At 44.8% G+C, this 20,096-nt stretch overlaps 1 protein-coding gene across 1 annotated transcript in view; it reads right to left on the minus strand.

Moving 5' to 3' along the window:
• The window catches only part of ACSS1 (acyl-CoA synthetase short chain family member 1), a 43,143-nt gene that overhangs the window by 7,177 nt on the left and 15,870 nt on the right, over nucleotides 1-20,096 (minus strand). The window contains exons 4-13 of the mRNA XM_026104227.2: nucleotides 18,817-18,992; nucleotides 15,097-15,249; nucleotides 13,172-13,319; nucleotides 12,730-12,867; nucleotides 12,058-12,150; nucleotides 7,336-7,448; nucleotides 6,304-6,430; nucleotides 4,075-4,202; nucleotides 2,434-2,497; nucleotides 1,761-1,879 (exon numbers count right to left, since the gene is read on the minus strand). Of these exons, the coding sequence (XP_025960012.2) occupies nucleotides 1,761-1,879; nucleotides 2,434-2,497; nucleotides 4,075-4,202; nucleotides 6,304-6,430; nucleotides 7,336-7,448; nucleotides 12,058-12,150; nucleotides 12,730-12,867; nucleotides 13,172-13,319; nucleotides 15,097-15,249; nucleotides 18,817-18,992 (1,259 nt within the window). The remainder of the gene's footprint in view (nucleotides 1-1,760; nucleotides 1,880-2,433; nucleotides 2,498-4,074; nucleotides 4,203-6,303; nucleotides 6,431-7,335; nucleotides 7,449-12,057; nucleotides 12,151-12,729; nucleotides 12,868-13,171; nucleotides 13,320-15,096; nucleotides 15,250-18,816; nucleotides 18,993-20,096) is intronic.

Here is a 20,096-nt window from a genome sequence, read left to right on the forward strand (position 1 = left end):
TCTTTCTATTGGTGACCAGGTTTGGCTATCAGCTGAGCAAATCTGGACCATCTGCCAATCTGGACCACTGTTATCTGGGGCTTTTCACAACTGTTGAGCAAGTCAATGCAGTTACCTGTCACCTAGAGCTTCCAGGATCCATGAAGATCCAGTCCATCCAGTCTTTCACATATTCCTCTTAAAGCCTCCTCTTCAGGACCCTTTCCACTGCCAGCCAATCTCTGCCCACAGTCATGGTGAGAGGGCAGCCAGAGTATCATGTAAAGCAGATTTTGGACTTTGAACTCATTTAGGGCCTCACTATCTCACTGATTGGCAGGGACACAAACCTGAGGAACTCTCCTGGAAACTGGCAGACAGTGTACATGTGCCATCTCACAGAATGTACCCCTCCAAACCCAGACCTTTGTAAGATGAGGGGGACACACTTTGCTGAGAGGCGGGGCTGCTGTCAGGGCCTGAAGCACTTTCTCCTTCTAAGAGTTTAGTTGTCTAAGTTAAAGAGTCTAGCTGGCTGAGTCCAAAGTCAGCTTCTTTGCTGATAAGAGCTGTTATGAAGAAAGCTAGAAGCAAGGGCCTGCCTCCCCCTTTCCCTTAAGTACTGCTTTTAAGCTGAGGCTGTACTGCTGGCCCCTTTGCCTGTGCTACATGGCAACTGTGCAGCAGTTAGATCTATGCCCAGCCAACACAGTGAAGCAGGGTTACTACTGCAGCGAACAGCTGCAAGTTCTGGGAGCTGCCCCATTACATGAAATATGTCCTAGGTTGTTCCAATTTGAATAAGCCACCCTCACCCACTACTGTTGTATTTCATAACCTGTATCTCAGGGTCCACCTTTCCAGCACATTTGTAAAGCAGAGCCCCTCTAGTAAGTGGTCATGTGGCTACTTCCAGGCAGGTAGTGGAGAGGGGGATGGATGCAGATGGGCCTCAGTGGGGTTGCTGAGGGGCAGCTTTCTGCACTCACTCCAAACTGCTTGCAAAGGGAGGTGCTGGGAGGTGATCAGGCTTAATCAGAGCCCCGATTTCATCAGTGCCCTCAGAATCAGGCTGAACAGCTCTCAGAGCTATGCAACAGAAACAGCCTGTGCTCATGGACTTTGTATTGATGCTAAATATTGATGCAAAATAGGTGAGGGGTGGAAAGCATCATTCTGCCCTTCAGTGGCATTGGAGGTTGTGATCTTTCTCTACAATTTGCAGGGTTTTATCTGATCCCTTCCACAGGGTCATAGAGATCAGTGCTATGTTGCTTCAGCATGGGGTTAGCTGAGGACAAGAACTGTATGGAGCAGTAATGCTGCAACATGGTCAACAGGAACAACAAGCATACCTTAAGGCACAGGGTGGGCCTGGGGCTCCCTTCTGCGAGAGCTCTTCCCAAGAAGGGTGCTCTCAAGCCCTCTCTGTGCAACCTATTTAAATGGTTGTTCAATATTTGGCCCAGACAGGCAGCCTCAGGGTTGCTCTAAAACACACTCTGCAGCAGCCCCATGGAGAAACTACTCTGCAAGCTGGAGCAGCTGCAATATTCTAGCCACCCCTCTGAGTCCCTGCTGATCCCCAGTCACGCAGAAGGAGCATATTAAAACAACTACACCTACATGCCCTCCACTACCCAGGGATCCCTCTAGTTAGTTTAGTTTTACTGTTCCTTTCCCCTCCGAGAGAGGAAAAAAAAAGCTCTGCAGATAGGAGGGCGAGACTTGTTAAATGTGGCTATTCCTGCTCCTGGTCCTGGTTACAGTCTCCTACTTACCAGAATGTGGTCAGGCACAGCATACTTTGCTATCTTGGAAGCCACTATGGTTTTGAGCTCTTCTTTGATACGATCTTTATGAGCTGTCTCTTCCTTTACCACTATGAAAGCAAAGGCACCTGGAAGAAAAACAAGCAAAAGTCATATACCTCATATTAGAACCTGGCTGACAAAAGTGCCAAGAGGAGGGACATTCACTTGAATGAGGAGGCAGGTGTCAAGTCATTCTGATGTTCCCAAGAAAATCCTGTCTACAAAGGAAGGGAGTAAGACTCCAGCCCCCAGATGACAGCCTGGCCTTGTCCCAGCATCTGTGGACCAGACTGTAATGTCAGGGACAATGACAATTGAACAGAAAATGCCAAAGTGTAATTGGGATCAAAACCTGGCCAACAAAGATCAGTTCTGCAGCCATGAAAGAGCCAAAGAGAGCCATGAAAGTAACTGTATGTCCCCAAGCTGGGGCAGGTATTGCTCTCTCAATTCTTTTTATATACATACATAATATGTATGTAAACACACAGTATCTACATACATGGCAAAGCCATACCAGTCAACCTAAGGAGATGGATAGCTGGCCTCCTGTTCCCTAGGCCACACCCAACAGACAGCCCAGGTTAGAAATTAAGTAACGCATATGTATGTGTCACATCAGACGCTGCTTTTCACATACCTTCTCCTTTGATCTCATGTGGATACCCAATCACAGCTGTCTCAGGGACTTCCGGGTGATCAGCCTTCACAAAAAGGAAAACAAAAATACACAGAGTGTAACAACTGGTTCAAGCCCTGCAGAGTCTGTGCCAGCCACTGTAGGAACAAAATACCTTGCCACATCGCTGAGGAGCTTGTCAGTCTTGCCTTAGCCAGATCCTGCTCTAAACACAACAGGAATGCTAGATCCTACCTTTGTTCTGCATGGTCAGCTGATGTGACCACAGCCACGTCCTAAGAGTAGCATTTACTCACTGGAGTAGCCCTGTTTTCAAACACAGAAATACACGTTCTTACGTACAGTGCTAAGCCCAGTGCACACCAAGCTGAATTTGCACCAGCTTAAAAACTGCTTTGTTTTTCTTTGTCTGTGCTCTTGTGTGTGCTTGGCTACAGTTTCACCAAGTGGTGGCTGGCCATGGCCAAATCCCAAGTAAAACCAGTCCTGAATTGCCCTGTGCCACAGGGAACTGTCTCCAGCAGAGGAAATGTGAAGCTGCCAGTATTGCAGTCCACAATTCACCGGAGTATCAGTGCCCAAAGCACAGAAGAAGACAGGAAAAATCAGGCCTCTTTGTCTTCCAGCAAGGGGAGGAAAGGTTGTTCTGCTGAATGCTCCACAACAGCGATTTACTCTGCTGCTCTTCAGAATTTAAATTGACACTCTTCTGCAGTAAGAAGATGGTGTGGCTGTACAGACTGGGAGAAACAGCAGATCTGAATCCCACACCAACACTGGATTATGCTGTTTTAAATTAGATTAAAATATGAAAGAAAATGTTGCAGAGCAACATAAATATGTAAATACATATATGTACATACACACACATACATATAGTGGGAGAGGAACTGGATCCTACAGCCCTGATTGGAACTCCACACAACACAGCCAAGAAATTCATTCACAGAGGAGACCATAGAATCCTATCTGCCATGTAAACACAGCTCAGATTTATCAACTGTTACATCTAAGTGCCATTTGCAAGCAAGACACGTAATATAGAAATAAATATTCAGGTCAAGCTTTGAAGATAAATCCTCTGAAGACTTTTTGTTTTCAATTCCCTGAGCTAATATCATTTTCTCTCTAAGTGATAGGCTAGTTGCACAGCTGACATGAATCAAGGCTGCTTCAAATTTAACACTGCTGAATGCTCAGGCATACTCAGCTACTACAGACGAGCAAGAACCACAGATTTGGGAAGGAAAGGTTAGTTGTTAGCTCAGGGGATGGAACAAACAGGACAGCCTGTTCCATACGGAGACTCCACTAGCATCCACAATTACAACTGCAATAGTACAAAGCCACTGAGAGGAAATGCAGCTCTGATGGCTCAACTGCAGGGACTGCCCATGGCATGACTCCTCGCTCCCTAGCCTGTTTGCGATCTGCTTACTAAGAGGACTGTTTCCTTCTGCATATTCACTATTCATTATGCATCAAGCTGTATGTGTGGAGGGGGAGAGGTTGAAAGGCCATGCTGTTACTCCAAACTAACCAGATTCTGCACTGGCATAAAATCATACAGTTTCTTTCAATGGGCCTACCTTCTCCTGCTGATCTGCCCTGTCATGGGACCGCTCTCTGCCTACAACTTACCATAGCATCTTCTACCTCTGCCGTCCCGAGCCTGTGTCCGCTGATGTTAATGACATCATCCATGCGCCCCATTATCTGGTAATAGCCTTTCTCATTCCTGTAAGCACCATCTCCTGTGAAGTAGTAACCTACAGTAAAGACATAAGTGATCAGCATATCGCTTCAGGCTTGGATGCAAGACAGACCATGCTCCAGGACAGCTAGGAGGGTATGTGAATCCGGCAGCACACTGGGTCTCCTAAGCTTAGGGCAGCATACCCTGTCACATGTCATTACCCACTTCTCTCTGCCACCCCCTACTTTCATGTGCTCTGCCTTGCCAGTGCTGGCTCCTACTAAGTGCCTAGGCAACACCAAGATAGTGGAGCTCAGATCCCTGCCAAGATGTGCAAAATCACTGTATGCCATCAGCAGAAATCACTAGCTGATGTCACTGCGGTAGATCTAAGCCCAACAACACAACTGTTATTACACAGTGACGCTCTGTTGAATTTATACAACCAAGGAGAGCTCTCTCAGCTCCCTACACTGTGCATGCCCACATGCTGGGCACAGAAACTACGTGCCCAGGCTTAGTGCATAGAGCTTGAAGGTAAAACCATTTCAAATGCCATCTGCCATCACGCCATAGGCAGGTATTCAAACTCAGATGTGCCTCTAACTAATCCTCAGTTCTCATGGCACACTGTAGTTGTTCAGCTGAAAGGAAACAGTTCTATTAGATTTTATACATGGCAATATTGCCATTTTTTTTAAATAATTTCTACTGGGACTGATGAAAAGTCATTTTCCCTTCTGGCTATGAAGATACAGATCCCAGACAAAGGTCCCTTTCCAGCATACAGATTAGGTGAATAAAGATAGGGATAGGCATGAAGTTTGGAGAGTTTAAAACTTCTGATGAAAAATCTCAATTTGATGAGAGACTGCTGAATTCTGGACCACGGGGATTTGCTTCTAACACCTTGTAAACACTGGGTACTCCATGGATCACAAATGGTTGTCTTACAGAAAGGCAGAGAGACAGGGAGACAGTGACAGATCTGGGAACAGAAACTGCCTGACCTCCCTCCCCATGCTTTCTCTTCTGGGACACAGTAGCTTCTTATTGCTGCTTATTAAGAGCACATTTACACTTCTATACTAAGCTCTGCAATCTCTGTGGAAGCCTGACCACACAGCAGTATACACAAAGCCAGCTGTACTGTCAACAGCCCAGCTAACACAAGCTCTGGGAGGTGGCTAGGAGAATCTTTTCCAAAAGACACTGCTTCACAAAGAAAAATTCTCTCTGGACCCAGAAATCAGACACTTGCAACCCATCCACAAGAGAGTGAAAAAGACCCAACCCAGTGGTTCCAATACCCTGCAGTGTCACTGAGGGCATGCCTGGTGACACAGATTGTGTGGGCTCTTCACCAGAGCCACATCCACATCTGAACTGTTCCTGTGACACTTGTCAGCCGCAGATAGTAACAGTGCAAGCAACAGGCAGCTGGGGCTGTGAAATCTGAAGGCAGATCTTGCCAGGACCTATTACTGGCTAGTTCATGGACCTTCAGTTATGCCTCCCACCCTTCCAAATTGAGGAACTGTCAGCCTATTTTAAATATCACTAGGATTTCAGATGCAAACATGTAGTGAATAATGAGATATGGGTTCATTTGATGTCTTCCATATCAGTTTCCCATTCTCACTTTCTGCCCCATTTTGCACAACTTGGAGGATTGTCTCTCTGATTCTTTTCTATCTTCAATGTTTCCCAAGCCCTTTCAGCTGCTCCCCTGAGGGAAGACAGTGGTTTTGTCCAATCTCCCACAAAGATTTTCCCCTGCCACTTCTAATTACTTGCCACATACAATTTGACCATGTTTAAAAAGGAAGGATGCAATAGAAGCTGTCACAGCAAGCATGAGATTCAGTAACACAGGAGGTACTTTCCCATTCTATGTTCCTATCTCCCAGTGAAACACTAAATGGCCCCAAAGAAAGAGTATCTGGGCTTGTATTCTAGGCATTACAATTTTCTAAATAATACATTCTCTTTTGACAGCTAAAAGGGTCAACACCATCTAGGACCATATAGTGAATGTTTGCAACATGTGACACAACAAATTTCAGCAACCCCCAAGAGCTGGCTCTGGTACAGGAAGATCACAAAGCACTGCTGAAAATACTTAGTGCACTTATACTGCAGGGCAAACTGCCTTCCCTTGACACACTCCTTACCTGGGTAGGCTTTGAAATAGGCATCAACAAATCGCTGGTGATCTCCATAGATGGTTCTGGCCATGCCAGGCCATGGCTGGGCAATGCAGAGCGCACCAGACACATCATTGCCCTCTATAACCTTTCCCTGCAGGTTCAAGCACAGGCAGGATGATCAGGTGTGCAAAATAAAAAAAGCAAGTGCTTCTGAGTCATTGATCTAGCAAGAATCACCCCACTGCTCAGTGCAGACTGCAAGTGGAGGGCCACGTGTGGAGAAAACAAATTCACTAGCCGAACTACTACAAACCATCTGTGTCATGCCTTCCTCACCCTGAGGCCAGCAGCACAGCAGATAGGACAGTTATCAGACTAAAAGAAAAGTGAGTCCTGCAATTCTCCAGAGGGGAAGGCCAGAAGAGATGACAGCACATATGTGTCCAGCAGCCAGAGGATGCCTGGGATGAGGCTAGCAGGGAAATGCTTCTCCTTTAGCTTTTGTGAACTGCCACATCCCCTTATTAAATAGTTTGCTAAAAGGATTCCACATTTTACTCTTTAACAGGGCACTGGAGTGTAGATGGGGATCGCTTAGCACAGCTTCATGGACCAGCATCAGTTCTCTCACAGACATCCACAGCTGCAGGGACTCACGTCTAGCATTTCACTTGGAAAACTCCATCAGCCTTGTTGGCTGCTCTAGCCTTGCCATGTCACTGGACGTCCATGTATAGCTCCCTGGTTTCCAAGGAGCTGTGTGATTTCTGACTGCTCTCACAAATGGAAGCAGCAGCTCTTAATCAGAAGCAGTGAAAGAAGATAAAAGTGGGGCCTAAAATCCAAACACACCTCCAGAGATTTTCAGACAGCTTGCAACACCCAGTTGACAATCTCTCTAGGCATCTGAGATATGCTGGGATATATAAATTTCTCATCTGTTGTACCATTTTAATGGAGGAACAAACACCCTCCTAGATCCTTTTCCTCTGCCAACAGAAAGGTGATTAAGACAGAAGCATGCAGCAGCTTCTCTTTGTGTGAGCCCCAACTCACATTCTCATCCATCAGCACGGGCACAATTCCAAAGAAGGGTCTCATAGCCATAGCTGGAACAATCTCAGCTTTCTCCTCTGAAGGCCGTGGGGCAATGCAGATGCCACCAGTTTCTGGAAGAATAATGAAAAATAAAATGTTTGGTGCCCATTGGATGCCGGATGAAAACAAGTGTCAGCTCTTCTTGATTAAAGAAGAGGATAGGGAAGCCCCTTGCAAGTAAGAGATACTGTAAAGAAACTGTGCCACACTATTCAGCGCAGCTATCTGAAAGCAGCACAAACTCGAGAAACTAAGAGGTCTCTAATGAACACCAAAAACGCTCATGCATAGAAAAAAGTCTGGCAAGCCAGGCTGACACCACCCAGGCCTACCCTATCTGCAAGACACATTTTAGCAGGTAGGGAGCAGAAAGATCCCCTTTTTGGTGAGTTTGACTGAAAGCTATTCATACTCCCTGTTTGTGTTGTGCCTTATTCAGTGCTGGCTGCACAGATCAGCTGCTCCTGTGTACAGTGGTGACAAACCACAGAGCAGGGCTAAGCAGCTGCCTCAAGGGAAGAGCAGCTCCCCAAGCCACAGAGCATCAAGACCACTAACTTCCAGCTTAACTCTTCAAGGGCTCAGAGAGGAACACTGCACAGGCTATAGAAGTTGGCTTTGCACCAGGAGGTCTGCGGACCCTGCAGCAGCAGACACAATGTGTGTGTTCAACAACCTTCCCATGGTCCCATCCATGGCAAATCAAACAGGCACAATGAAGAGCCCATCGGTTCAGTCCACATGCTCTATTCCCAAAATCTGTCCCTAAGTCAGGCTCACAGATAAATCCATTCTTCCGGCCACCAACTAGCAATGAATACAGGGACCTCTAATGCATACTCACACCCTTGCAGCTTCTTCTCAGGTCAACAGGGCTGTGTGGGGATGGTACTTGGGACTACCCCACATGGGATTTTACAGGAAAAGTATAAGCACATCGGGGATTTATCTCCCTGTGCTGTTTTTACAGCACTCTACAGGATAGTATGAAAAGCATTTTAGGAGCCTGAATTACTGTTATTACATAGAATGAGAATAACCCACCCTTTACAGGCAGGCTGAGATTATCTTCTACTCAAAATTGAAAGTTTTAATCATTCTTCATCACTCTTGCTGGGAAGCACATTAAATCAGTTTCCAACCTTAATCAGATCTTTTCTATTCTAAAACTAATTCAGAGACACAGGAGAGGAGAAAAAAAAACACAGGAGCATTAGGTTTTAAAGAACAGACCTCTATAAATAAAGAAATGTTCTGCCACTGTTAAAGTGCATTGCTTCACTTGCTTTGCTGAGGCGGTCGAAACTGAAACCAGGGGCTGGAAGGGCTGAATTTGCCTCTCAGCTGCCCTGACATGGCTATGAGAAAAGGTCTCTCTAAGCAAACCTGTGCTCCAGACTTGCAGAAACCAGTTTCAGATGCGGCTTTCAGATAGCATGTAAAATACACGTTTCATTGATGGACAAGCATCCATGTCACATGTTTTATTCATTGTGAAAAGGTCATCTTGATTTTTTTCAATTTCAGAAAAATAACCCAAACCCAGACACTCTTTGTTCTCTTTGTTTGCACAGACAAAACCTGTGTCAGAGCAGGGAAACTGATCAAAGTGATGGTTGCTCTTCCTAAGTAAGTACGCATTCTGAACACAGCACTGTAAGCTATGCTTTGACATGGATTTTGTCACATCCTACACAACTTGCAGCTGATTGCACATCAGCAAAGTCACATTCCAGAGGCAGCTGCGTGGTGCCAGGGGTGCTTTAAAAATAATTTGAATAGTTAAGACCTATGCAAACATGTGTGAATGTTCCTAAACTGGTTTAAAAGTACCAATTTTAGCCACTGACAGATGACAGCAAGTCTTAAAGTAGTAGGCTCTGTCCTGCCCTGCCAAAGACTGTCTCCTCAAAGGCATAGCTGGCAGAAGGAAAGCTCTGCTTACACTTTATTTGCTCCCACATTGTCACCTTGGTGCAAATCCACCTGAAGTTTAAGCAAGGACAGCAGAGTCCAGGCAAGGCAGGTGATGCATAGAAACAGGTTCCCTTCTGCTGTAAGTAAATCACTTCCGGCAGCAGGGCAGAACATGAGCCCTCCGTGACCATTTTCTTAAACCACCACACCTGGATTGGCTTGTCTGCCTTTGTCTACTTCAGGAGGGAATCCAGCAATGCCACACTGGCCCCATTTAAAATGCTGTAAGACAGTGTCCATGTAAGAACCCAACAACAAAATTTCCAGGGCCTTTTCAGAAATGTCTCTCAAGAACAGCTCTTGTTCTTGATACATACTGTTACTTGATACACACTACATACACACTGTTCTGCATACAATAGCTGTATTTTTGTTATAAAACCAACAACAAAAGTAAAAATATCTAGTGTCTCTTCTGCATTGTGTTGAACTAGACCTGAAACTCAAACACAGCTTTGATCCTATTACTGTCAATCATAGCACAGATATTGCTATCTAACGTTTTAGCACTAAGAGTCATAGAAATTTTCTGCCTCTCTCATCAGCACATACCACACCACTTAAATTGCTTTTTATAATCTCTGTCTCACTCATCTGCTCATCCGAAAACTTTCAAATGGATTCTTAAATCATCATTTGCTGATCTTTATGACTCCTGGGCTTTATTATTGGGTAACATGTTGCTGCTTTGGAAAGCAATATACTGTAGAGGACACTGCATGCAACAGTACAATTAACAAGCTGTATTGAAATTGTTTGAGAGAGGTGACACTGCAGCACCATAAGCAGCATCCATCAAACTGCTTCTATGATCTCTTTCCACACTCTCTTTATGCCCAAATGGCATATATAATCTTTCCATGATTAATTTGGCTTCCTTTCTATTGGGAGCATCAACTGTGGAGGAAGATTGATTCTACTTTCTAGCCAAATCAATTCCATAAACATCTATCATTATATTATGCTTCTGGGAGCTGGTAATTGTTCACCTGCAAATCTATGCCCAGTTCAAGGTAAGCATCAAGCACTCTGCATTTACAGGCTGTCCAGCAAAAGTTCTTCAATCTCTCACCTGACAGTGTTGCTCAGAAAAAACAGGAAAAATACAGTTTAACTTAAGATCTTAAAGGGAAAGATCTTAGAGGGAAAAAATGTTTAGGAGACCTACCCCACTGTAACCCTATCAGTAACTTAAGCTAAAACCAAAAATGTTGGAGGCAAAAAAGATTATGTCTCATCTCCATCACTGTACAGTAATCAACTGTTTTTCCACTGTGTTTTATCTCAGATCAGTGAGAGGAGGAAAGCATGTAGCTTGCAGCCAGCCAGAGTTTCTTCTTCTCAGCATGTGAGAACCCAGATGGTTTAAGAGATTACTAACTGAAGTAGGTAGTACGTAGAACTGCTGCTCTGAATTCTGAGGCTGTTTTATTTTAAATCTGAAAGTAAAAAGTCTGCACATCTGATCTGGATTAAATGGGACTTGGTTGTGTGCCAGAAACTAGCTCATCACATTGAGAGCTGGGACTGGCCATAGGGATCCTGAAGAGAGAGTCTGGTAGCAGTGACAGACTGTGTGGCTTGGCACTTGACAAGGACATATTTCCAGCAAGATTTTGGGAAACAGCATTCAAGAGGACTTTAGCAACTCTCAATATCAGTGCCCAGAACAGAGGACCTGCTGCTGAAGTAGCTGGGAAAGGCCTGCAGGGCTTCTCCAAGGGTTGGGCCCCACTAGGCAGCATAGCAGCCTCTCTCTCTCAGAGAAGAGCGAGCAGCTTTGTCTGACGTCCAAGTGAGCAAGGAGCCAGAGGTCTGCACTGTGAACAATATGTTGCTGGCCGGGAGATGAGGAGGCAGGAACCAGCTGTGAGCGATTTTCCTGCTGCAACTTGACAGGGATCTGAGACCATGGCCAGCTACCCCAGTCCCTCTGTCGAGCAGGCTGTAAATGGAAACCAGACCTTAACTGACACTGACTTCACTGAACACGCAGAACCAGGCTGAACACATTGCCAAAACAGAGGTGCAATCCTCCTTTCCAAACCGTCAAAGGTGCAGGGCCAAAGCAACTACAACATACTAATTCCCTTTGCTCCTGAGAGAGGGTGCACCCAATCATCCCTGCTGGATAACAGCCCTTGTCTCCATGTCCACCTGATGCACAGCCAACAAGCTTTAGCTGATTCCTTTTCAATCAGCCAGCATAGTTAAACTAGCACCTTTGACTACACAGCTCAGTTTTCCCTGCTACTCTGATCTTTCTCAGGGAAAGCAAACAAAGCACATACAAGTACAGTTTATGGCAATATGGTACTATAAAAGCTTTTTCATGATAAGACCATATCAAGGTCAGGCCAGTTGTAAAAATAATTTCCAGCAGGTTTCCAATCCAAGCTGCCTTCTCCCAACTCTGCCCAGGAATTCCTTTTCTGCCTTCTGTTTCTAGAACTGCTTGAGATTTTCCATCATTCAAAATATCAAAGAAGATTTCCAGAGGGAAAAAAACACAAACATTGCTATTGCTATTATATGCTATTATGCACTGAAACTTACCAGTGATTTTCAAAATCTGATCAAAATACCAGGAGGGTGTTTTTGGCAGGCTCTTCAGGTCAAGGTGAAATGCATTAAACCTTCTCTACCCACCAAGACCTCCCTGTCAACGGTTAGGCCTGCACACTCTCTGAGGATGCCTTTTACCTGTCTGCCACCACGTGTCAACGAGGGTGCAGCGTCCGTCTCCCACCACATGATAGAACCACTGCCAAGCTTCGTTGTTGATGGGCTCTCCCACTAGATCCAAAACAAGAAAGGAAAGAGAGTGAGACGCACGGAGTTGCAGGCAGTTCATTCTCCCTTGCTGTGCACAACATGACAATTGCATGATCTCTAATCAAAATGCTTACAGCATTTTTGCTGAGTTGTGCAAAGACTGCAATGCACTATGCAATGGACTTGGGTGTTCCAAAAAGGTCTAAAGGCAAGCAAGAAATCTCACTGAAAGTAATTAATCAATGCAGGCCATATATGAGAACCTCCAGAATCCAGAATAATACAGGAAAATGATGCTGGGGCCACCTAGACCAGTTCAAAGTTCAAAACGATGCCATTTACCAGTAGGTAAATCTTTTCAGCTAACAACACAATCTGGCAAAAAAGCTAGGAAATGGACAATCACACTAAAGTGCAATGGCACCATCTTCAGCTTCTTTCTCCTTCTGCTGAGACTTTGTCTGAAAAGCCATATGGGGAACCTGTTTTATCATCTATTTTGAACCTTATCCCATTCAGTCAGCTGAGCTCCTCTGGTATCTTTATTCTTATCTGCTAGAATCCTCTGTCTTTTTCAGAGGAAGATTTCATGCCTCTCACCTGATCCCAGGGTCTTTAGGGAAGATCTGTCATATTTCTTCACCCACTCATCTCCATACTTCAGCAGCAAGCGTATAGCCGTAGGTGCTCCGTAAAATTGATTAATTTTCAACCTTTGTACCATTTCCCAGTAACGACCTGCGAGATCCCAAACAGCCCATTTATTTGTCTAGCAGTGGAACACATACTGCCACAAATGCTCAATGCAAAGGTTAACAGCTAGAGCTAAAGCTGTGACTACTGTGAGTACAGAGGAAAACTAATGGCACCTTTTTTTTCCACCCTGGATGCACAGATGTTCCTGAATGTTACAGTCACATGTTCCAAAGAAAAAGAGCTTACATTCCCTGAGTAGGCAGGTGACACTGGACAGGTTTCTAAATCTCCTTTTCCCGTGTTATACTGCCATGTCTAGCAAAACCTTTGCTCACCACTCCCTCACCTGGGTCAGGGTACACTGGGGTGCTTTCAAACAGGACAGAGGTGGCTCCGTTGCAGAGTGGTCCATATACAACATAGCTGTGTCCCGTGATCCAGCCAATGTCAGCCACACAGCCGAAAACATCACCTTGCTGGTAGTCAAACACATACTGCAAAGATAAATGCAAGGCCAGCTGACTTCCTACCAGCAGGTGCAAAGAGCTCAAAGGTGAGGTGCTGGTTTGGATATGTCCATTTGGGAGCAAGAGAGCTTGCGTGGTGAGTGGAGCTAGGCACACAGGACACAGCAGCACAGACAAAGGCCAGCCCAAGATGAGGAAGCAAGTCAGAGGCACCAGGTCTTTCAGTCTCCTGACTGCTTTTGCAAACATCCTGGCAGCAGGGAAGCTGGTTGTACCAGGAGCTGCCAAGACTGAAGCCTACAACCAGAGTCCAAAGCCCTGGATACTTGAGGTTGCCCACACAGGGCAGGCCACATGGGTGAGCTGACCCGGAACTGTAGGGGAGCTGCAGGCCTTGGAGGCTCAGACCTGTCATGAATCCAAGCAGGTTTCCATCAGAAAGCTGGAGAAACTAATATGCTCCTGTAAAACATTTACTGAGAAACATTCTCAGCTGCTGCTCAGCTTCTCTATCGCTCCTTCTCCATATTCATTTCCAGATGCTCCCCTGTCCCTGCTCATCAAATTCAAAGTAAACATCTTTGGGGACTCAATGACTTGTCTCAGTTATGTAAAATGCTCCCCACTGTAAATCTAATCCTTCTACCAGATGGTGAAGAGGTCCTGGCTCATAAGGCAGAATCAGTTTTATGTCTGAAACCAAAGAAAGCAGATCAGAACTCAAAAAAACCCATGAGCATGTGACATACCTTCTCCCCTAAAATCAAAGTTAGAATATCAAAGACTACACAGGCAGGAAGGCCATACAGGTCAGCTGATTCCTCTACCTAAAAGAGGTAATTCTCAGCTTACCTTTGCAAGTATCTTTCCCTGCCAGGCAAGAGTACCTCTAAAGGGAATGCAGCTGCATACAATGCCTTCCTCAATGTCTGCACCACCATGCAAGATTTTCCTTCTGGACTGAGAAACAAATAGATGTCTTGGCAATCACACTGTCCTTTGGAAAAGCTGACATGTAACAATAGTCTTAATGCAGAGAAGTCTGAAACTTGCAGGGATCACATTCAAACCTTCTGAAAATTCAACTGTACCAGCCTAAAGAAATAAAATGTCTGAAGGAATTGTGTGTGATTACAAACAGGGCAATACCAACATGGTCAGATGGAGATCTTCCACAGCAATCCTGTCTGCCTTTCAGTGCTAGCTTTTAATAAGCACAGCACATACCAGAAGTCTCAGGAAGCAGAGCCGTGACCATTTTTTTCAAAAGAAAGGGGGATAAAGCATTTAGCCAAGATCACATAGAAAATCAGTACAAAAGTACGTAATTTGTATGTAATTTTTGATCTTCAGAAAACAAGTGTTATGCAATGTGGTTGTTTTTAAGAGCCCAGATCCTTTCTGCAATAAAAGTAAAAAGGCCAGCACCCCACTGCAAAATTAATACACTAATATCCACATTACCAATGCCAGTGAGGTACCTACCTGGATCTCCTCAGATGCATCACTTTAATGGCTTTGCAAATTTTGGCCTGTAAGACTAACACACTTTAAATGCAAAAGTAGCAGCACAGCACAGTTTCTTTCTATTCATACCTCTAGGCTCTGTTTTCATAGTATTATATTCTCCAGCAACAAATCCTGAAGATTAATTATATGTTCTCAGGCATTTTTCTGCATGATTACAGACAATAAGCCAATCAGGCAGTTAACATAGAATACAAGCAGCCCCCACCAATCAGTCTCTCCCATTAATAGTGACAAAAGGTAAGTGAACCTTTTCCAGGGGCTATATCTGAACTACCTTGTGTGTGAGAGCAGCATACAGCAGGTATCCAGCCTGGGTGTGAACAATTCCTTTGGGTTTTCCAGTGCTGCCTGAAGTATACAGCATGAAGAGCATGTCTTCACTGGCCATGCTCTCTGGAGTGCACACAGAAGCTGCCTTGGCCATCTCCTAAGGAAGAAAAAAGTAGTAATGAGAGGAAGACTTTGGCTGCATGGAGCCAGTCAATACTCCATCTGCAAGCATTGCAGCAGTGTCCAGGGAAAAGAACTACCACTGCTGCTTCCCTCTCACAAATGTGCATGGATAGATCATAGGTTTCATAGAGGTTACATACCTTGTGGAGAAGTTCCTGCGAACACATAACATCTAGTCCCTCCACGAATACCTCTGCCATGCTCAGAAGTCAAGGGGAAGGAGCCAGATAAAGTAACACTTTAGGAAGAAAAGGGTAGGCACTAGCTTACATTTCAAGCCCTTGAAAGCTGCTGTTAGAAAACCAAAGTGCAGCTGCAAACATGAGCCACACTTGACAGCAGCAGCAAGGCTGACTGGATCCTGTTGTGTAGCTTTCTTTTAAAACTGCACTGCTACAGTTAAATTGCATGGCCACCTGCCTTCCCTAGCCCCAGCAGCGGCTAACTGTCCTGTCCGTTTGATCCTGCATTTGATCTAACTGCTTCTTCCTATGAGAAGAAGTGTCCTATCATCCTCTGTGCTTTACTCTCCTGCCTTTGTTGTCCTCCTTATACTCCATCTTTTGACCAGGTGGCTGAGAAGCCAAACTTGAATTCTTCTCCTCACCCCTTGGGTCAGAGCCACTGGAGCAGTGGAGGTAATTTCCTGCTAGTTCATAGCAAATTTTTGGCCCAGCTTTTGCTCAGTCCAGCAGCAGAAGGGGAAAAAACGTGCTTTATAAAAGATGTCTGGGGTCACTGCACCTTGCAGCCATGGTGCTTGCAGAGGGCCAACATCCAAAAAACACTCAGCAGTAAGTGCCACAGCTCCAAAGAACTGTGAAAGGATGTTGCCTCTCATCAGCACTTAGACCCGGCATGAAAGTGCATGAGAACCAGCTTTCGGCCCTGCCTTGTATGCTTGATCCAGAGAGAACAGAAGCTGGAGCTAAGATGTGGCACAGAGCTGCACTGTGAAAAACAACAGACATAGCGATTTCAAGGAAAATTTTCAGACCAAAACAGACAGTGAAACTTTGGACATCAATACCAGAATGCCTACCATGTGCTTGCTCACTGCTGCTTCTAAGCCTTCTACTTATCTTCTACATCTGAAGAACCTGGGACTGGGAAACTGATAATGGCACTTACACTTTCCACAATGATGCAAAGTTCTAGAATTAAGATAGGCTGTGAATTGGAAGTATAACTCCATCACTAAAAAGTTTTCCTGTATGACACACAGACCAGGAGAAAGCCTTTCTTCCAGGGCAAGATGAACAGCACAACGGCACTCTGCTTCCAGTGGAAGAGCACCCTTCCTATAGCTTGTCCGCCCAGACTGTAAATTTTTCAGGAAGATGTTGAATGTTTCTCTTAGCTGTATACAAACTTGCAGTAATCACTGTGTGTTCCAGATGCTCAACATCTGGCTGCAAAAAGGCACAGCTGGCTTGCTTCTCTCAAACCCCATACTGTCCTACATGAATAATGAATCCTGCAAGGATTACTAGGTGGCTCTTTGAAGAGATGTCTAGCTACTGCTTTTTTAAAAAGTATACACTGTAAGCACACTGTATTTACAACTGAACACTGCTAACAACAGGTCCAATTGTTTAGAAGTGTCTGATAAATGAAGGTTAATAGGGTTAGAAGAGCTGGCAGGGCCAGACCTAATTCTTGTCCTCTGAGTTGTAGCACTCCTGCTCATCTCAGGTATTTACTGTGACCCTTCAATGCTGCCAGTTCAGGCTGACTTGCCAATTTTTGATACTAAGATCAAGTTCTCATGTGCTCCAGCACAAGTTTAGCTTAAATTTTAGTATAAGCTTTTGCACAGTAGCTGCAGTTCAGTTAAGAAAAGGGATGTGTGAATGAATGAGAAAAAGAGTCAGCTAGTCAGAATGCCATCACTGTTGTTTTCCACGCTGCCACACATTCTCATTGCTTCTCAGAAATTTTTATGAAGGACACAAAATTGCCTACAGAGGGACAAACTAGAAGCCATTGAGGAGTAGGGAAGTGAAGAGATGGAACAGGTAGGACAGGACAGAAAGCACCTATGAGCTGGGAGACAAGCGCAACAGCTAGATGTTTCTGCTGTAAATATCAGTGACGACACAGTTAATGGCACTAACAGTTGAATTCTTGTTACGTGTCAGAGTTAACCCTACAATTGACAACGGTGTGAGCTCAGTTCTGTCAGAACAATAAATAGCCTCAGGCTGTCTGCAAACTCGGGGAAAAAAACTTAGTATGAGCTTGGTGGAGTAAGAAGGATTAAGACAATTTCTGACTAAAACCTACCTTGTCCTGTTTAACTTATCTGCTAGTTGCCTACCCTTTCGCCTATCTCATGTGACCAGCACAGGGACTCCTGAGTAATTATCTTGTCCGCAGAGGGGTGATTTCCAGGCATTACTGTGATTAGTACTTTCTGCTTATTGCTGCCAGCAAACTGATAAAACTACTTCTGCACTAGGCTGCAGAGTCCCAGGCATGACAACTAAACACATTAAAATGACCACTCTTTTCTTCTCCAGGCAGCACAGGCTACAAATATTCCCAAGCCATCACTGTCCCCCCAAATCATAGGAGAACCATTATACTTTGACTGTATTAAGTCTCTTCTGGAACTTGACTAATTGGCAGTGACAACATGTATGGCAGCTCACAAACCATAACAGCATGTCTGAACACAGTATGACAGTAACAGCAACGATATCAGTGGTCTCAGGAAGCACTTATTCCTTAAGTCTTAGCTCTGTTTACAAGACTACTAAAATGGAGCAACATAGCCCCTGTCCATGATGGAATTAATCAGTTGTAGACTGAGCTGCTTCAACTCACTGTCCCTGCAGACTGTAAATAAAGGCAATGCATCTGAGGAGGAAAAGCAGATACTATAAAGCATCTCCTTTTCATGTGCAGAACTCAAGTCCAAAAGCCACAAATGGAGGGAAAGATGATCTAGCCAACACTTCGACCTACAGGAAGGAGTTAACCAGAGTGCCAGTGGGAATCTGCAGATCTAGGTGACTGCAGAGATGTACACATGCTGTCACTGTAACACAGCCATATCCATCAGCCCACTGGGGTACAGTGGCAGCACAGGAAGAGAAGCCTGGTACTCAGCACACACTGAAAACCTGCTCCAGAAGTGAGACAAAGACCAGTCACTGCCAGAAGCAAAGATGGCAAGTCTGGGATGGCTACACTAGCAAGCCAAGTCTGCAGTGCAGTAACTGTTTCATAGGCTTTTAACCCAGCACATATGTGAAAGGAAAGTACAGAGACCACCTGATCTTCCTTGGCTGCAGATTCTCAGTGCAGTCCACAGCAGACCAAAGAACAATGCCCAATGTCAAAGGTGTGCATGCTCTACACATTCAGCTAGTCTCTCACGCACTTGCTCTAAACAGCCCCGCCTCAGTTCTTCCCAAGCTGTGTTAGCTGATCCCTACATTTATTACAGTACCACAGTTCTCTCCCCAAACTGTAAATGCCACATAATTTGAGAAATATCAGAGGAAATGGACGAGGTTTACCAACATCAACATACTTCTTCAAGGGGAACATCGCAGTCACCCATCTGGACTTTGTTCTCTGTCCTCTGAGCCACAAAGACATGTTTGATGCTTGGACAGTTCCTTACAGCTTTATCCACAGTTGTCTTCAGCTCTATGATTCGGCCGCCCCTGACTCCCTGGTTGTAGGTGATGACTGCTTTGCATCCAGCTAAAAAAAAGAGGGAATTAGTGGACATACCAGCCTGTTTTCTGATACACGCGCCTTGCTTTCATTACACTGGAGAATGATGTGTAGCACATGGGCGTGATAAAAACTCAGAACTTGCATCAATCGAAAGCAGTCAGTGCCACTGGCAAAACCATTTTAAATCCTGAGAATTACAGACGTTAGAGGCAGCAGGGACCTCCAGAGGTTGTCTAGTCCATCCCTTCCACCCCAAGGCAGGGTCAGTACCAGCTAAACCATTACTGACAGCTGTCGGTCTAATCTTCCTAAAACACTCCGGTGTTAGCTATTCCACCACTTCCCCACCAGTCTGGTCCAATGTCTGACTACTATGAATATCGGAAAGTCTTCCACAATGTCTAACATAAGCACTCCTCACTGCAATTTAAGTGCATCAGTTTCTGCCCTGTCAAAGTCAACATGCCCAACAGTTTACTCCTAGTTATGTATGTAATTGTGTATACTGCTTCTCTAGGCTAAGAGCTCATTCACTAAAACCACTGAAAGTCTTCCTACGACTTCAGTAGGCCTTGTTGAACAAGCATCTTCTTCAGTCCCTTCTCATCCTCTATTTGTGAGTACATATAACTGTCCTTTACGAACTTAACTGAACAGCACCAAACTCAGCACCCTTTTAGAGGCACATGGTTGTTTCACATTTTGAGATGCCTGCAGCCTTCTAAACTCCCAAGGACCTTGTGGGGAAACTTCCTGGAAGCCTCAGCATGTAATGGCACTCGAGCTACAGCTGCAGAAAAGTGACTCTTTAGCCCATCACTTCCACACCAGCAGCCGGAAGTGAAAGATAAACCAAAACATGCACTTGCTCTCTGTAGACTAATTCTGCTAAAAAAAGAAAAAAGAAAAAAACTGCTGTAAGATTTATTCCCTTGCACTAGCCATACAAAAACAGATGCAACTGGTAAGATGTAGGCCACTTGCTATTTTGTATCTCTGCTGTATTTTTAGCATTACTTTTTATTTAATCACATTACAAGGGCTTTGGGTTAAAAAACAGTTCTGTATGTTGGTACAGTGGTTAGCAGAGTGGGGCCAAGTTGCCAGCACTTCATTGCTGTACATGCA

Source organism: Dromaius novaehollandiae, chromosome 3, assembly GCF_036370855.1.
Source record: "Dromaius novaehollandiae isolate bDroNov1 chromosome 3, bDroNov1.hap1, whole genome shotgun sequence".
Taxonomy (NCBI): domain Eukaryota; kingdom Metazoa; phylum Chordata; class Aves; order Casuariiformes; family Dromaiidae; genus Dromaius; species Dromaius novaehollandiae.